This window comes from Mchenga conophoros, linkage group LG22 (assembly GCF_057382185.1).
Source record: "Mchenga conophoros isolate Kocher_MC1m ecotype Shallow Benthic linkage group LG22, M_conophoros_male_GT1.1, whole genome shotgun sequence".
In the NCBI taxonomy this organism is placed as follows: domain Eukaryota; kingdom Metazoa; phylum Chordata; class Actinopteri; order Cichliformes; family Cichlidae; genus Mchenga; species Mchenga conophoros.
In genome coordinates, this window is record NC_140546.1 from 10,034,645 (window position 1) to 10,047,246 (window position 12,602).

At 40.5% G+C, this 12,602-nt stretch overlaps 1 protein-coding gene across 2 annotated transcripts; it reads left to right on the forward strand.

Annotated features, from left to right (window-relative positions):
* Positions 1 to 8,125: 8,125 nt before the first annotated feature.
* On the forward strand, positions 8,126 to 12,094 carry LOC146548818 (transmembrane protein 74). Of its 2 annotated transcripts, none has more exons than XM_085262227.1 (2): positions 8,126 to 8,155; positions 8,510 to 12,094. In XM_085262227.1, the coding sequence occupies exon 2, from the start codon at positions 8,556 to 8,558 to the stop codon at positions 9,324 to 9,326; it is 771 nt and encodes a 256-aa protein (XP_085118353.1). In that variant the 5' UTR covers positions 8,126 to 8,155; positions 8,510 to 8,555; the 3' UTR covers positions 9,327 to 12,094. The 2 variants fall into 2 exon arrangements, with proteins under 2 accessions (XP_085118353.1, XP_085118352.1); XM_085262226.1 differs by having other exon boundaries at positions 8,147 to 8,299.
* Positions 12,095 to 12,602: the final 508 nt, after the last annotated feature.

Sequence of the window (12,602 nt, forward strand, 5' to 3'; positions counted from 1 at the left end):
TAGAATATGTGGAGAGGCAGGATTAGGCACCATGGGCAGGTCGACAGACAACTGACTTTATCTTTGTTTTATAAAACACTGAAAAATAATTGACCGATGGCCATTTAATTAATAGGCTTTACCCTGTTTAGTTTTTTTTGTTATTTTTGGTGATGGCCATGCTCTGGATTGTCTCACTCCAACAACGCCCGCCTTTTTTACCTGTGTACTTCTACTTGTTATCAATTCTATTACATCAGTATATGTCTATATCTTCTCTTTTACTTTTTTACTTTGTCATTATTATTACTTTGTAGCATTAATATTACGGTTATTATTGTTCTTATTATCATTATCATTTTATTATTATTATCATTTTGTCCCGTTTTATTTGATCAATGACAGAATATAGTGAAACCTACTCATATGCACTACAAACATTATTATGTCCCTACTCTCCCAGTGATTGCTCATCTTGTGGTTCTTGTAAGTCTGTGTCATTATCCTGAATATGTTTCATTCCTGTATTGTTTAAAGAAAGTAAATAAATACAAATAATAAACCCACGTGTATATTATGTTATGTATAACAAAATACAAGTGCCCTAAATGTACATAGGAAACATACATTAAATTCCTCGTTCATTGCACCATAAACCTGACTTTGTTTTTGAGAATTCAGGTACATGAAGTGTTAGTTTCCCAGAAACATATTTATGCAGTTAGCATAAAGATAAAGCACTTTGATAATGATTAAAGCATCTGCTGACATATTTTATGTATTTGGACTCATTTCAGATTCTTCTGTTGTGTTATCCTGGAATCAGGCCTGAATATTTTCTGTCTGGAAATAAACAGATGGCCCAAAGCTGATGTTGTGTGCAGTTTAAAAGGTGTTTTTGCTAACATAAAACTCACTTGTAAATACTAAAAGTGTATTCTCCCAGCAATTTTGCACATTTTTCATGTTTTTGTGTGTTCTTTAGTCATGATCGTTAATCTGTACCTGCAGTTTATTTTCACACTGTTCTGGGTTTGCGTGAAATCTACAATAAGGGGGAAAAAGTCAGTCTCGGAAATATGACGCAGCAACTGTTCAGACAATCTGCTGCAAAACAACAACAGAAAACGGTCCTCCCGAGACAGATTTTGGAGAAGCGGGTTCAGCTGAAAGTTCATCTACATCAGCCTCAAAAACCAGACGTTCAGTCAGGATCACGTCCAATAACTCATGTGTGAACTCACATGTTTGTTTGTGGGTGCGGAAACACAGATGGAATAGAAAAGGGCTCAAACTCCCAGCTTATGCACTGCTGCTGGCAGTTCTGCTGCACTCCTGATCTCGGGGCAAATGTGCTTTGATATCTGTGGGATTTTTTTTCTTTTTATCATTTCCCTATATGAACTTCAATGAAAACATCCTTTAAGTAGTGCTGAGTGAGAGCAAAGAGAGCTCAGCTTTAAATTGCAGCTTTGCTCAGCTCTTACTGTATGCACCCTGCCTCTGAGTGGTGACCACAGCACACAAACCAGTCTGGAGACATACAGTGTGAGTCTCTGTGCATCCACCGTCACTGCTCTGTCCAGTCAGCCCTCCTCCCAGCCCTGCTGCAAGGCCATCTGACTTCTTTTGTGTCCTAGCCTAACCTTGGACCAGTGTCTTTGCCTCTGCTGCTGCTGGCTTCCTATCAGCTATTCTTAGCTTCACTTGTGCTCTGGCTTCACAGCAGATCCGTCAGTGTAAAATGCCACACTTCACCGGATGGTGTAAATAAAATGGGCCTGCTGGTTGGGAGCATCTCTGGAGGAAATGACAAATCACTTTAGATCATAAACAACAGAGCAGCAGTGTTACTAGAAAAACATCTCATGGGGAGTAGTCTGGTGGTTTTCTGTCTGGCTGTGATGGAGCAAAATATTAGCAGGCTGTCCTCTCAATACATCTCTCAGCGGTTGGCTTTCCTTTTGCTGCAGCTCTGAACTTAAAGTCGTATTTAGACAGATGAATTTTCCCTTTTTCTGTTTACTGCCGAGGGGATGTGGTTGCAGGGAGAGATTAGGTTAGACACACTAAAACCCCAGGAGAACACATCACTACTAAAGCACCGTGCTGTCAGACACCGAGAGGCTGCAGCTGAATAACCGTTTGATGCTTTGCTCAAAGGAACTGATTGCATTGCAGGTGGAGGGGGGAGGTGGTGCTGAAGAGCTACGTCTTCATTTCCTGTTTGTCTTTTTTAAAAAGATAACTATAATATTTTTGAAAAATATTCAAAGATATGTCTTTTCACACAGCTCAATATTTAAATTTTATGACATTTTTTGGTTACGCAAAATTCATCAGCATCCTCCTGTTGCATTTTGGTATTTGAACCATGCCGTGTGGCACGTTCCACACTGGACTGATGCCAGCTGCCCCCTCAGGTAAGAAAGGTGGTTTAAGTGGCTTTGAATGCATCATGGCTGTTGGTACTACAGAGGCTTGTCTGAGGTTTTCAGAAACTGCTGATCTACTGGGATTTTCCAAAACAATTGTTTCTATGATTTACAGAGAATGGTCCAAAAAACAAAAGAAAGTTTCTTGTAAGCCACACTGTTTTGCACTGATACGATGGCAACAGAAACTCAAATAGCCACTTGTTACAACTAAGGCAGGCAGAAGAACATCTCTGAATGCACAATATGTCAAACCTTGAAGCAGAGCAGCAGTAGACCACACTGGGTGCCGCTCCTGTCAGGTGAGAAAATGAAAGTAAGGCTGCAATTGGCAAAGGCTCGCCATAATTAGACAACTCAAGATTAAATACAAAATCTTAGTTCGTTTGATGAGCCTCAATTTCTGCTGCAACTTTTGGATCAGAATTTGACATATATGGCATGGAGGTGGAGATCCACCCCGCCTCGGATCAACAGTGCCGGCTGCTGCTGCTGGTGTAATGGAATGGGAGATATTTTCTTGGCACACTTTGGGCCTTTTAGTACCAACTGAGCATCATTTAAATGCTAAAGTCTGCCTAGGTATTGTTGCTGATCATGACCACAGTGTACCCACCATGGGACAAAGCTCAAATCTTCTCAAACTGGTTCACTGAACATGACAGTCGTATGTGCAGCCGACAAATCTGCAGCAAGTGTGTGATGCTTTCATGTCAACATTGACCTGAGGAATGTTTCCAGCACCTTGTTCGATCTATGCCACCAAGTAAGGCAGTTCTGAGAGCAAAAGAGGCTCCTACCCAGTACTGTTAAAGTATATATATATATATATGGTAAATGGTGTGTATTTGAATAGCGCTTTACTAGTCCCTAAGTGCTTTATACATTCAGTCATCCACCCATTCAAACACACATTCAAACACTGGTAATGGCAAGCTACATTGTAGCCACAGCCACCCTGGAGCACACTGACAGAGGCGAGGCTGCCGGACACTTGCGCCACCGGACCCTCTGACCACCACCAGTAGGCAATGGGTGAAGTGTCATGCCCAAGGACACAACGACCGAGACTGTCCAAGCCAGGGCTCGAACCGGCAACCTTACGATTACAAGGCAAACTCCCAACTCTTCAGCCACAATCGATATACATCTATATATCGTATTTATGCGTTTACAGTAATGTCTTCAGAGGGTTTAGTGTTGTACACCACGCTTTCCAGTATGCATAAAACTGCTAAAATATTGATGTTTACTGCTGAAAGTTCTAAAACACAGTTTTTTTTCCCAAGTTGTGTACTTTGCTCCACATACTGTAGAAAACAGAGCTGTAGGACAAAAGTGCACAAACACAAAACTAACAGACTGTGGGCAGCGTGTACAGTAAAGCAAAGAAAGAGAAACTTTGCATCAATCAAATATTGCCTAAAGTAACATATCTAACCTTGGTTATCGCCCACATCAGCTCGGCCACCTCTACTTAATTGCCAGAGGAAGAGACAAGAGTGCATGAAGATGGTCGTACACTTTCCATCATTGTGCTGAAACCATCTGTCCTTGGGTAAGTGGAGCCGGAGATAAAGAACTGTAAATTCTGACCCTGAAAGTGCAACAAGACAAATCTGAAGGGTCACAAGCTGTGTGAACCTGCGATAGGTGATTTCATAAAGTCATTGCTTGTTGCTGAAATACTAAAGTGATCTTTCTTACTGAGTGTCAGAGTGTTGTCTAAATGCCTCAAAAGTTTAAAATGAAAATATTTCCTTACTGTGGGCAAGTAACAATAAATAGATCAATAAACAAGTAAATAAATAAATAAAACTCTGTTTAATTACTAAATAAAAATGATACAGAAAATAATTTAGCAATAATTAATTAAATAATTCAGTTAAAGAAGATTAAATGAATGCTGTAGATGTAAATTGACAAATTAAAAATAAATATCAAATACATGGTGAATGAAAATGAAGAATACTCTCACAATACTCTCATCAAATAATGCAAAATGCTTGAGATTCACTATAAAACATAATATTCATAATAATATACTCACACTGTTTAAATAAAACTTTAATACTAAACACGGGAGAGTAAGACATCGAACTGTACTGTGTAAGTATAAAATAATAAGTATCCCAAACCTTACTTACGTGCTTAAATTTATAAATGAATATGTTCAGATATTTTCTACCACGGCTCAAAAGTGCAGTGCTTAATGAATTTATGAGCTCAGGTTTATGCTGCCCCAAATCAATAGCATTGGTAATTGTCAAAATCATTTTTATGTTTCTACAGTGGTTAATTCACCAGCACATGCAAGCGCTTTATTCCAAATTATGTTTTTAATGCTGAAATAGTGTTGTTATCCATTCATTTCAATTAGTTTTCAAAAAAACAAGAAAAATAATAAATGACATAATTATTTCTTGATAAAGACGCCAAATTACAGTTATTTACTTATATCTCCAAACAGAAAAAAAAAGTTTTTTAGTTAAATGTTATACTTGATTACTTTTCCCCAAAAATTGGATATAAAAATGTGACATCAGTTTGTAATTTGCTTGTAAAATAAAGACATAATTTTTAGTTTTAAACAAGGTCTTGGAAGATTTTTAAATATTTGTGTTTTCTTGTTTGTGTGACACCTGGTCTAATAAATAATAAGTTAAGCACTGTAACTGACATCCTGAAGATTACACCTATGGATAACACATAGAGATCGACAACCACTGGCACTCACGTTCAAACCTACAGGCAATTTAGAGTCACCAAGTAACCGAACCCCACTAACTGCATGAATTTGGACTTTGGGAGGAAGCCGGAGAAGCCAGAGAGACACAAACATGGGGAGAACATGTAAACGCCACACTCTAGATGGTGGATTCAAACACAGGACCCTCTTGCTGTGAGGCAACAGTGCTAACCTGCACATCTGTTGTGCCTGGCTAATGATTGTCTCCCTATTTCAGTTGTGTGAATGGCTGGAGACATTTTTCCAAGCAGCTTCACACATTGAAAACTGACTGAGAAAAGCCAAAGCGAGTAGAGAACAGAGAGCGTCCCCCGAGCTGGGCTCAGCAGCAGGATAGCTGTCTTAAAAATGTTACATGTGGACAGATGTAAACAAAAGCAGTTTGAGGTTTTCTGTGCTGAAGCCATGAGTTGTTGAGTCTTACACCACAGCTGCTGTTTCACATTTTACTGTAGGGTGCAGCATTTGCTTTTAGAGAAACTAACAAGTGCATATGTGTCTCACTTTGGTCACACCCACTGATCTAAGTCACTCCATTACTATTCTCTTATTGATTATTATTCCTCTTTTCTCTTTTTATTTGATCACTTACATATTTAGTTTTTACTGTAGTTTGGTCTCTTGAGTGTAATTTATCATTTTGGCACAGACTACATTCGATATATGTGTAAATACAAATGTTGCACTTCATTCCTAATCATTTTCTTCTGTTTTTGTCCCTTGTGAGATGACTTTTCATAATCTCCTATTAGTTTATTAATGTTGTTTTGAGTGAGGCTTTGAGGTAGCCAAATATCCTTTTATTGCAACCACGGGAGTCAGTTTAATTCTCTGCAATGAAGAGCTAATTTGGTTTAAAGCACATATCACAAAGGGATTCAATGATTAAAGGGGCTACAGTTCCACAGGAGGTTGTAGTGCAGAGGTTGAACATTTCCAGCGTGCCTGCAGACTACACGTCTACTCTGTATTCTCTGTTGCAAAACTGTGAAATATTTTTGCTTTAAACACAGTTCCTCTTTTAAATATGAATGTTAAACCCACCCTTGGGTGTTACTTTTGCTCCCTCTCCCTGTAAAAGACTGTAACTTCTGTATGTATAGTGATACAGCATACAATGAGTATCCAGAAGCATCAACATGGTGGATCCTAGCAAATGAACTTCAATAGCAGAGCAATGGAGCATTTTCTAATCAGGACCTCTGGATGCCTTCAGTATAACCTATATATGCTTCAGTGCAGAAAAGACTGTTCTGTTTATTTGGACAAGTTTCCCTAAGGGAGTATCCTTAATCCAGCTGTCATTTAAATATATTGGGAATGGCATGCTAACTTTTAAACACATGATGTGATAGGGAAGCTTATTAGCTCCTGAAAAGCTGCCAGTTTGGAGGTCATCACCCAGCATTGACTATAAGACATTTGTCACAGTTTACACTGAAAATCAAAGTCATCTCGTGTCTTCTCAAAAAAAGGAACAGTCATTCAAATTATTGGTAACTATCTGAATCTTTTTTTTTTTTAATCACTCATTGATATTTTTATATGTGCCTTTGTCACAGTTATATATTGTGGGAACTCCTAATACAGATTATGATGTTATATATGTTGGATGCTGGAGCAATAAATCAGACACGTTCGAGACTTTTATGGAGGACAAGACTGTAGCTGCTGTTGAAGATGTGCAGTTGGACATTTTAACGTCAGTCGTCACTGACTCGTTTTTTTTGAGCCAGCCTCAAGTGGTCATTAGAGGTACTGCAGCTTTTGGCTCTCACCTTCACAGCTGAGTTTCCATCTCCAGCTTTCTGTCCATTTTGTTTGAATAAATTAAGACTTTATTCGTTTAAAAGTTTTAAGGGTCCTGATTTGTGAATTTTTGTGACACAGCCAGGCTCTCCCTGTTTCCAAGGTTTGTGATTAGCTTTTTTTTAACCTTCAAAAGAAAGAAAACTCAGAAGAAAAAAATTCAAGAGTTTACTCCAGACTCCTTGGCAGGGCTTTGAAGCTGCAGCTACCCTTAGATTATTAAATAAAATTTAAAAAAAAATCTGAAATAAACTGAGTTTTATATATAAAAGAGGAGGAACTTGGACCCATGACTTTATTATTTCTGAAAGCTCAACCTCAGCCCTGATTGTCCAAGACTAGTTTTGTTTAGAGGGCTTGTTCCATCAGCTGCAGGATCTCTGCCCTCCACATGAACTCCAACTACCTAAAAAGGGGCCAAACCTGGAAAACCACTTTCTCTTCAGCAGTCAATATAGCATCTATCACTCACCCAAGATTTCTGCTTTGCAAAAAGTAAAAGGTCCACACAAACAAGGCAGCCTTGATAGACAGCTTACGGCATGTAACAATCTTCGTTATTCATTTTTAGTGTTTTTTTTATATGACTGTAGAAACCTTCCAGCAGAACAAGGCTTTTTGACCTCTGACCTCCAATAAAGGGTTGCAGGGCATCTCAACCACTATCGATGTATTGCATTTACTGCAGACCCCGTGGGTCGCAGTAAAGGCCAAGTATCACGGAGTTGTTGGTCACATCTCAACTGCTGGATGAATTGTAATGAAGCGTAAACATTCATGATCTCCGGCTGGTGATTCTCTCTCTTTTCCTCCAGCGCCGCCCTGTGTGTTTTGGATTAAAATGTCTCTCAGCTGTTGACCGGATTGCATTGAAATCTGCTTCTGACATTCGTGGATGAAAAATTTTAGCAACTTTGACAAGCGCCTGGAGAAAGCGTACCTTAATTTGAAGTGTTTCAGCTCTTTACTTGCCCACAGCGCGCATTCAGCCGCCTCCTGCCTCTCATCTGATTAGTGGTCTGTATGTGTCGGGGAACACTGAAGTTGGCTCGGTAATAAGCATTATAAGGCGGTCTGCCGGAGCCCAGTCTGGCTGTGGGAGGGGTCTGCCAAACCTTTCCCTCTAATTGACCAGGGAGCAGAATCAGTCGGGGGAAGCGAGCGGCCACAGACGGAGAGAGAGGTACTCAGCAGACCGCATGTTGGTGCTTAATAGCGTATAATTGGAACACATTACCTGGAATTAGATTTATTAGGCGTCGCATGGTTACTAAGTGTTTTGGGAAAGCGATTTGAAAGCCAGAAAAAAGCAAAAGCTTAAGTGTTGGTAAGCAGTGTAGCTATTTTATTGCCTGTAATTTTACTGTCTGACGCTGAATTATTCTTTAGACTTCCTTCGCTACACTTTAAAATGCGTGCATGCCCACGGGTGAGAGAAGCACAGCCTATAGATTTTCCTTGTAAATAATGAAAGTTCAGCGAGTTTAAACATCTTACTGTTTTCTTTTGCGTGTGCGTGTGTGTTTCACTTCCACAGACGGACGCATGGGCTCGATAAAACGGGAAACCCAGCCCATGCCCAAATGGCTGATCTGGAACTGTTTTACTTTGATCAGCCGGATCCCAGAGACGTCTCCCTGGTTTTAGATGAAGAAAGTATCGGTGACAGCGGTGAAAAGTCACTTCATCCCGGCGGAGGAGAGTGTTCAGCACCATGGACAGAGATCAGGGGAGCTCCGCGTCCGGAGGAGGAAACGGAAACATCTTTTACTTGCAAACACCAACATGATGAAGATGCTGATGATGTCCAGCTGATAGGTGCGAGTCCAGAAACCTGCAGATCCTCGAGTGAACTGTACGAGGAGGAGGAGGTAATGGAGGAAGCGGAGGAGGACATCCCGGAACTTTACTTGCTGTCCGACGACGACCTCTCCTCTGAGGACTCGGGGAAGTCTGTGGATTACGGCTTCATCATCGCCGTGACTTGTCTGGTAACTGGCATCTCTCTGGTCGCCATAGCTTACACGGTCCCCAGGGACGTCCGGGTGGACCCGGACACTGTGACCGCCCGGGAGATGGAGCGTCTAGAGAGGGAGAAAGCCAGAGTGGGAGCCCATCTGGACCGGTGTGTCATTGCGGGACTGTGTCTGCTCACCCTCGGGGGCGTGCTGCTGTCCACGCTGCTCATGATCTCCATGTGGAAAGGGGAGATGATGAGGAGGAAAGCCTTCGCCTATTCCAAACACGCAGCAAAGTTGTACGGATCCATCAGTTTGAGAGCTGGCTCCAGCCCCACTCGGGAATCCTGCTCACATTTGTCAGTGGCTGACGAGGATTTAGAAGTGCTCAGCTGAAATTATGGACAGGACAAGCGGAAAAGACTCAGAAAGTGCTTAGAAAATCCTGTCAGAGCTGTCCTATAATCGGCAGGTTTAATGCCTTTTTCATTTCTAACAGCTAATGCTAGTATTTTGGTTAATAGATAGACTTCTTTTGAAAGGATAGGCTTGCATTTTTTCACGTCTGTTGTAATACAGTCCTCCGCATATGGGAGTTATTGGTTGCTGTTATTGTCCCTTCAGCTCATCCAATCTCAGTACAGATGATAGGGGCCACAATCCACAATCCTCTTTCTGGGTAGATGCAGAAATATATATATGTATATATAAATAAGGCTAAATATAGTAGTTTGATTTGGTTGAATACAGCCCAAAAGAACAGAGCTATTGAAGAACTCACAGGGCTATTTGATAGCAGTAAGTTGCTTTAGGTACGGTGAAGCATGAAATACAGTCAGGAAGCCCAGGCTGTGCAACAGATGCACTGAATGTGCCAAAACCAAAACACTGCACAGCAGGTTTCTAAAACACTGAAAGCTGGAAAGCTATAATGGTGGCTATCATTTTCTCATTTGTGTTTTCAGTTGTGCAGGAAATACCAAAAAAGAAATAAGTGGTCATATCACAAGTGAGCATTCAATTTAATGAAATGGGCCTCCTCAGTTTTCTTGAACGCCTCTGTGAGCACTAATATGTTACCCCAGTCAAAACAAGCATCACTCTTTGTGTTTTTATCCATCCGCTGAAGCGAAAACACAATGAGGGAAACTTGATTTTTGTTATGGTCAGTTTAGACTGCTGAAGCCTGATGTCAGCTTCCATTACTCATGTGTGAAAAGGGATTGTGGTTTTAGTCCACCATCACTCAGATTAGGAACAGTTACAGCAAACAAAGACATGTTTTCGTGCACCCAGTATGTGTGCATGCTAGTGTTGTGTTAAGATAGACTTGAGCAAATGTCAATCTATTCTTTGGGTATGTATAGACGGTGATGTGCCATATAAACACCGAGACTTCTGAGGCTAAAACCACGATGTATTCTTTCCTGAAATAAATATTTTGTTTACATTGGAGGTACCGTAGGTGGCTTTCCTTGTGAGGATCTCTGACCTAACTTGTTGTTTACCACTGCATCCGCTGCTGCTAATGATGCTGCAACTTCAGGAAACACTTTAAATGCCAGCACATACTTGTGTGTTGAAAAGCCTGTATGCTGTAGCTGCAAACCTGAACCAGGAGTGGTGTCGTGCTCTAAAGATCTGTAGCCTTCAGTTTCCACCTTGTCAGCAACAGAACCCTGCTGAATTACAACTAACAAAGCTGTGCAGAGCAGGCTTAGAAAAATAACAATAGCATGAGTCCATGTTGGAAATTCTGTTTGACATAAATGTGGCTTGGTGAAGCGATGCTTGTATTTGCTCAGATTTGTTGAGACGCAAATAGTAATACCACAGGAGGTGTAATTAGATTTTGTGGTTGAGCACCGATGTCGGGGAAGCTCAGTGTACGCCGGATACACTTGGGGGTTTTGACTGCAGATGTTCAAACGCTGACAGAAAAAGACAGAAAGAGAATCAACAAACCCCTGGGGGAAAAGCTCTCCTGGTAATTGGAGTTACTTAATTGCTCATGGGAGGCATGTGAATCAGTGAAAAATAAAACAACCCCAGAGCATTTCAACAGCTATCTCAATCAAGCCGCTTATCAAAAGAACCAAACCATTCCAGCTGCAATATTAGAGTGAAATGTCACATTGCATTGAAAGGGGAGGAAGCGAAAAATCGCCCGCTCTCACAAAAGAAGCTGCGAACAAACAGTTTTATCCCCTGCTTGGGGTGTGCAGACATGTGTGCTGTGCAATAATTGGAAGTGCTTATGGCTGGCAGGATTACATTATCCTCCACATGACCTTCTTTCTCTCACCTCGTTAATGTAATTAAATAGGTGCAATCCGCTGACCTGTGTATGAAATATTAAGTCGATTTCTGATGCTAATCTGTCCTTATTTAATGTAGCATCCCGAGGAGTAGTTGGGTACCCGTTGGGTGACGCTTTCTTGAACTTAGAAGGGAGAGAAATGCTTTTCTTAGATGCTTTTATTTTGGGATGAAGTGTTGAGAATCTCTTACTTTTCCCAAGCTTCTCTTATCTGCAGCAGCGGACTATTTCTCACGTTTTCCGCGGATTGCCTTTTTCCATAGCTTTCATATAACAGCTGTGAGCTTGTTGCATTAAATGTGTGGGAGAGAGTGGTATTGCATAGTAAGAGAGTCAGTATTCACAGTAGTGGAAACATGAAAGTCAGACTCCTAAATCAACGCAACCTGCAAAGCACTCAGCCCTATTGGGGCTGGCGTCTGCAGAGATATTAGTCTTTCCAGCCCTTGTTCATTAGAAATTCTCCCAGTTGGTATACTTATTTTGAGATTTGTCTACGAGCATGCAGAAAATGTCTAATTTTAACATCAAATTATCTATGTATATGGGAATTAGAGACAATAAAATGTCCCACCAGTAATAAAGTTATGTTTTTTTCCAGCTTTAAGTAGCTTTGAGTTATTTTTTTTTCCCCTTTAAAGTATTTGAAAACCTGGTAATAGAAGGTCCACATTAGTCATAGTTTATTTAATTCCACTGCCTCCAAGGCCAAGAATAAAGACTCGTGCTTACCTTTAAAAAGTCTTTAATACACTGAGTAATATTTGTGACTCCAAGTGCAACAAAAACAGTCAAATTCATTGTTAATGGAAACCCACAAACTATTCATAAATCCATGAAAGGTTGTGTCATTTCCAGCATGTCTGCATTTCCGGAGAAAGACATAATTATAGTCGTTCAGCTAAATTCCACTCCTGGTCATCCACACCCACCTTCACAAGTAACTGCTTCCATGAAAGAACTCATTTGTGTAATGCAATGATGACATGCAAACGTTCAACACTTGGTGAACACTTCTGTACAGCTGTGCGGACGTGGTTTGATCAGGGTGTGACTGCCATTGGCGTTTTCTAGATAACAATCTAGTGATTTTTAAGGATTTCATGACATTGTAGAGGTGTTTATAAGGTTATGATATGTTCAGTCAAGCAAAGACAATTATTTCACAACCCAGAGTTTACCCCCAACAACTAATGGGAGTACAACCGGGAGCTGGAATAAAGTTACAGCAACATATGTTCAGAAATGATCCAGAAGACCTTTTATTTTACTTACTTTTCTCCAAGTCCTCTTCCCCATTTTTATCATATTTTACAGTCATATAAAAGTTACATTTCTTCATAACTGCTGAA

Excerpts from the sequence above, each read along its gene's own strand:
- LOC146548818 (XM_085262227.1), top strand. The coding sequence starts at position 8,556 with ATGGCTGATCTGGAACTGTTTTACTTTGATCAGCCGGATCCCAGAGAC.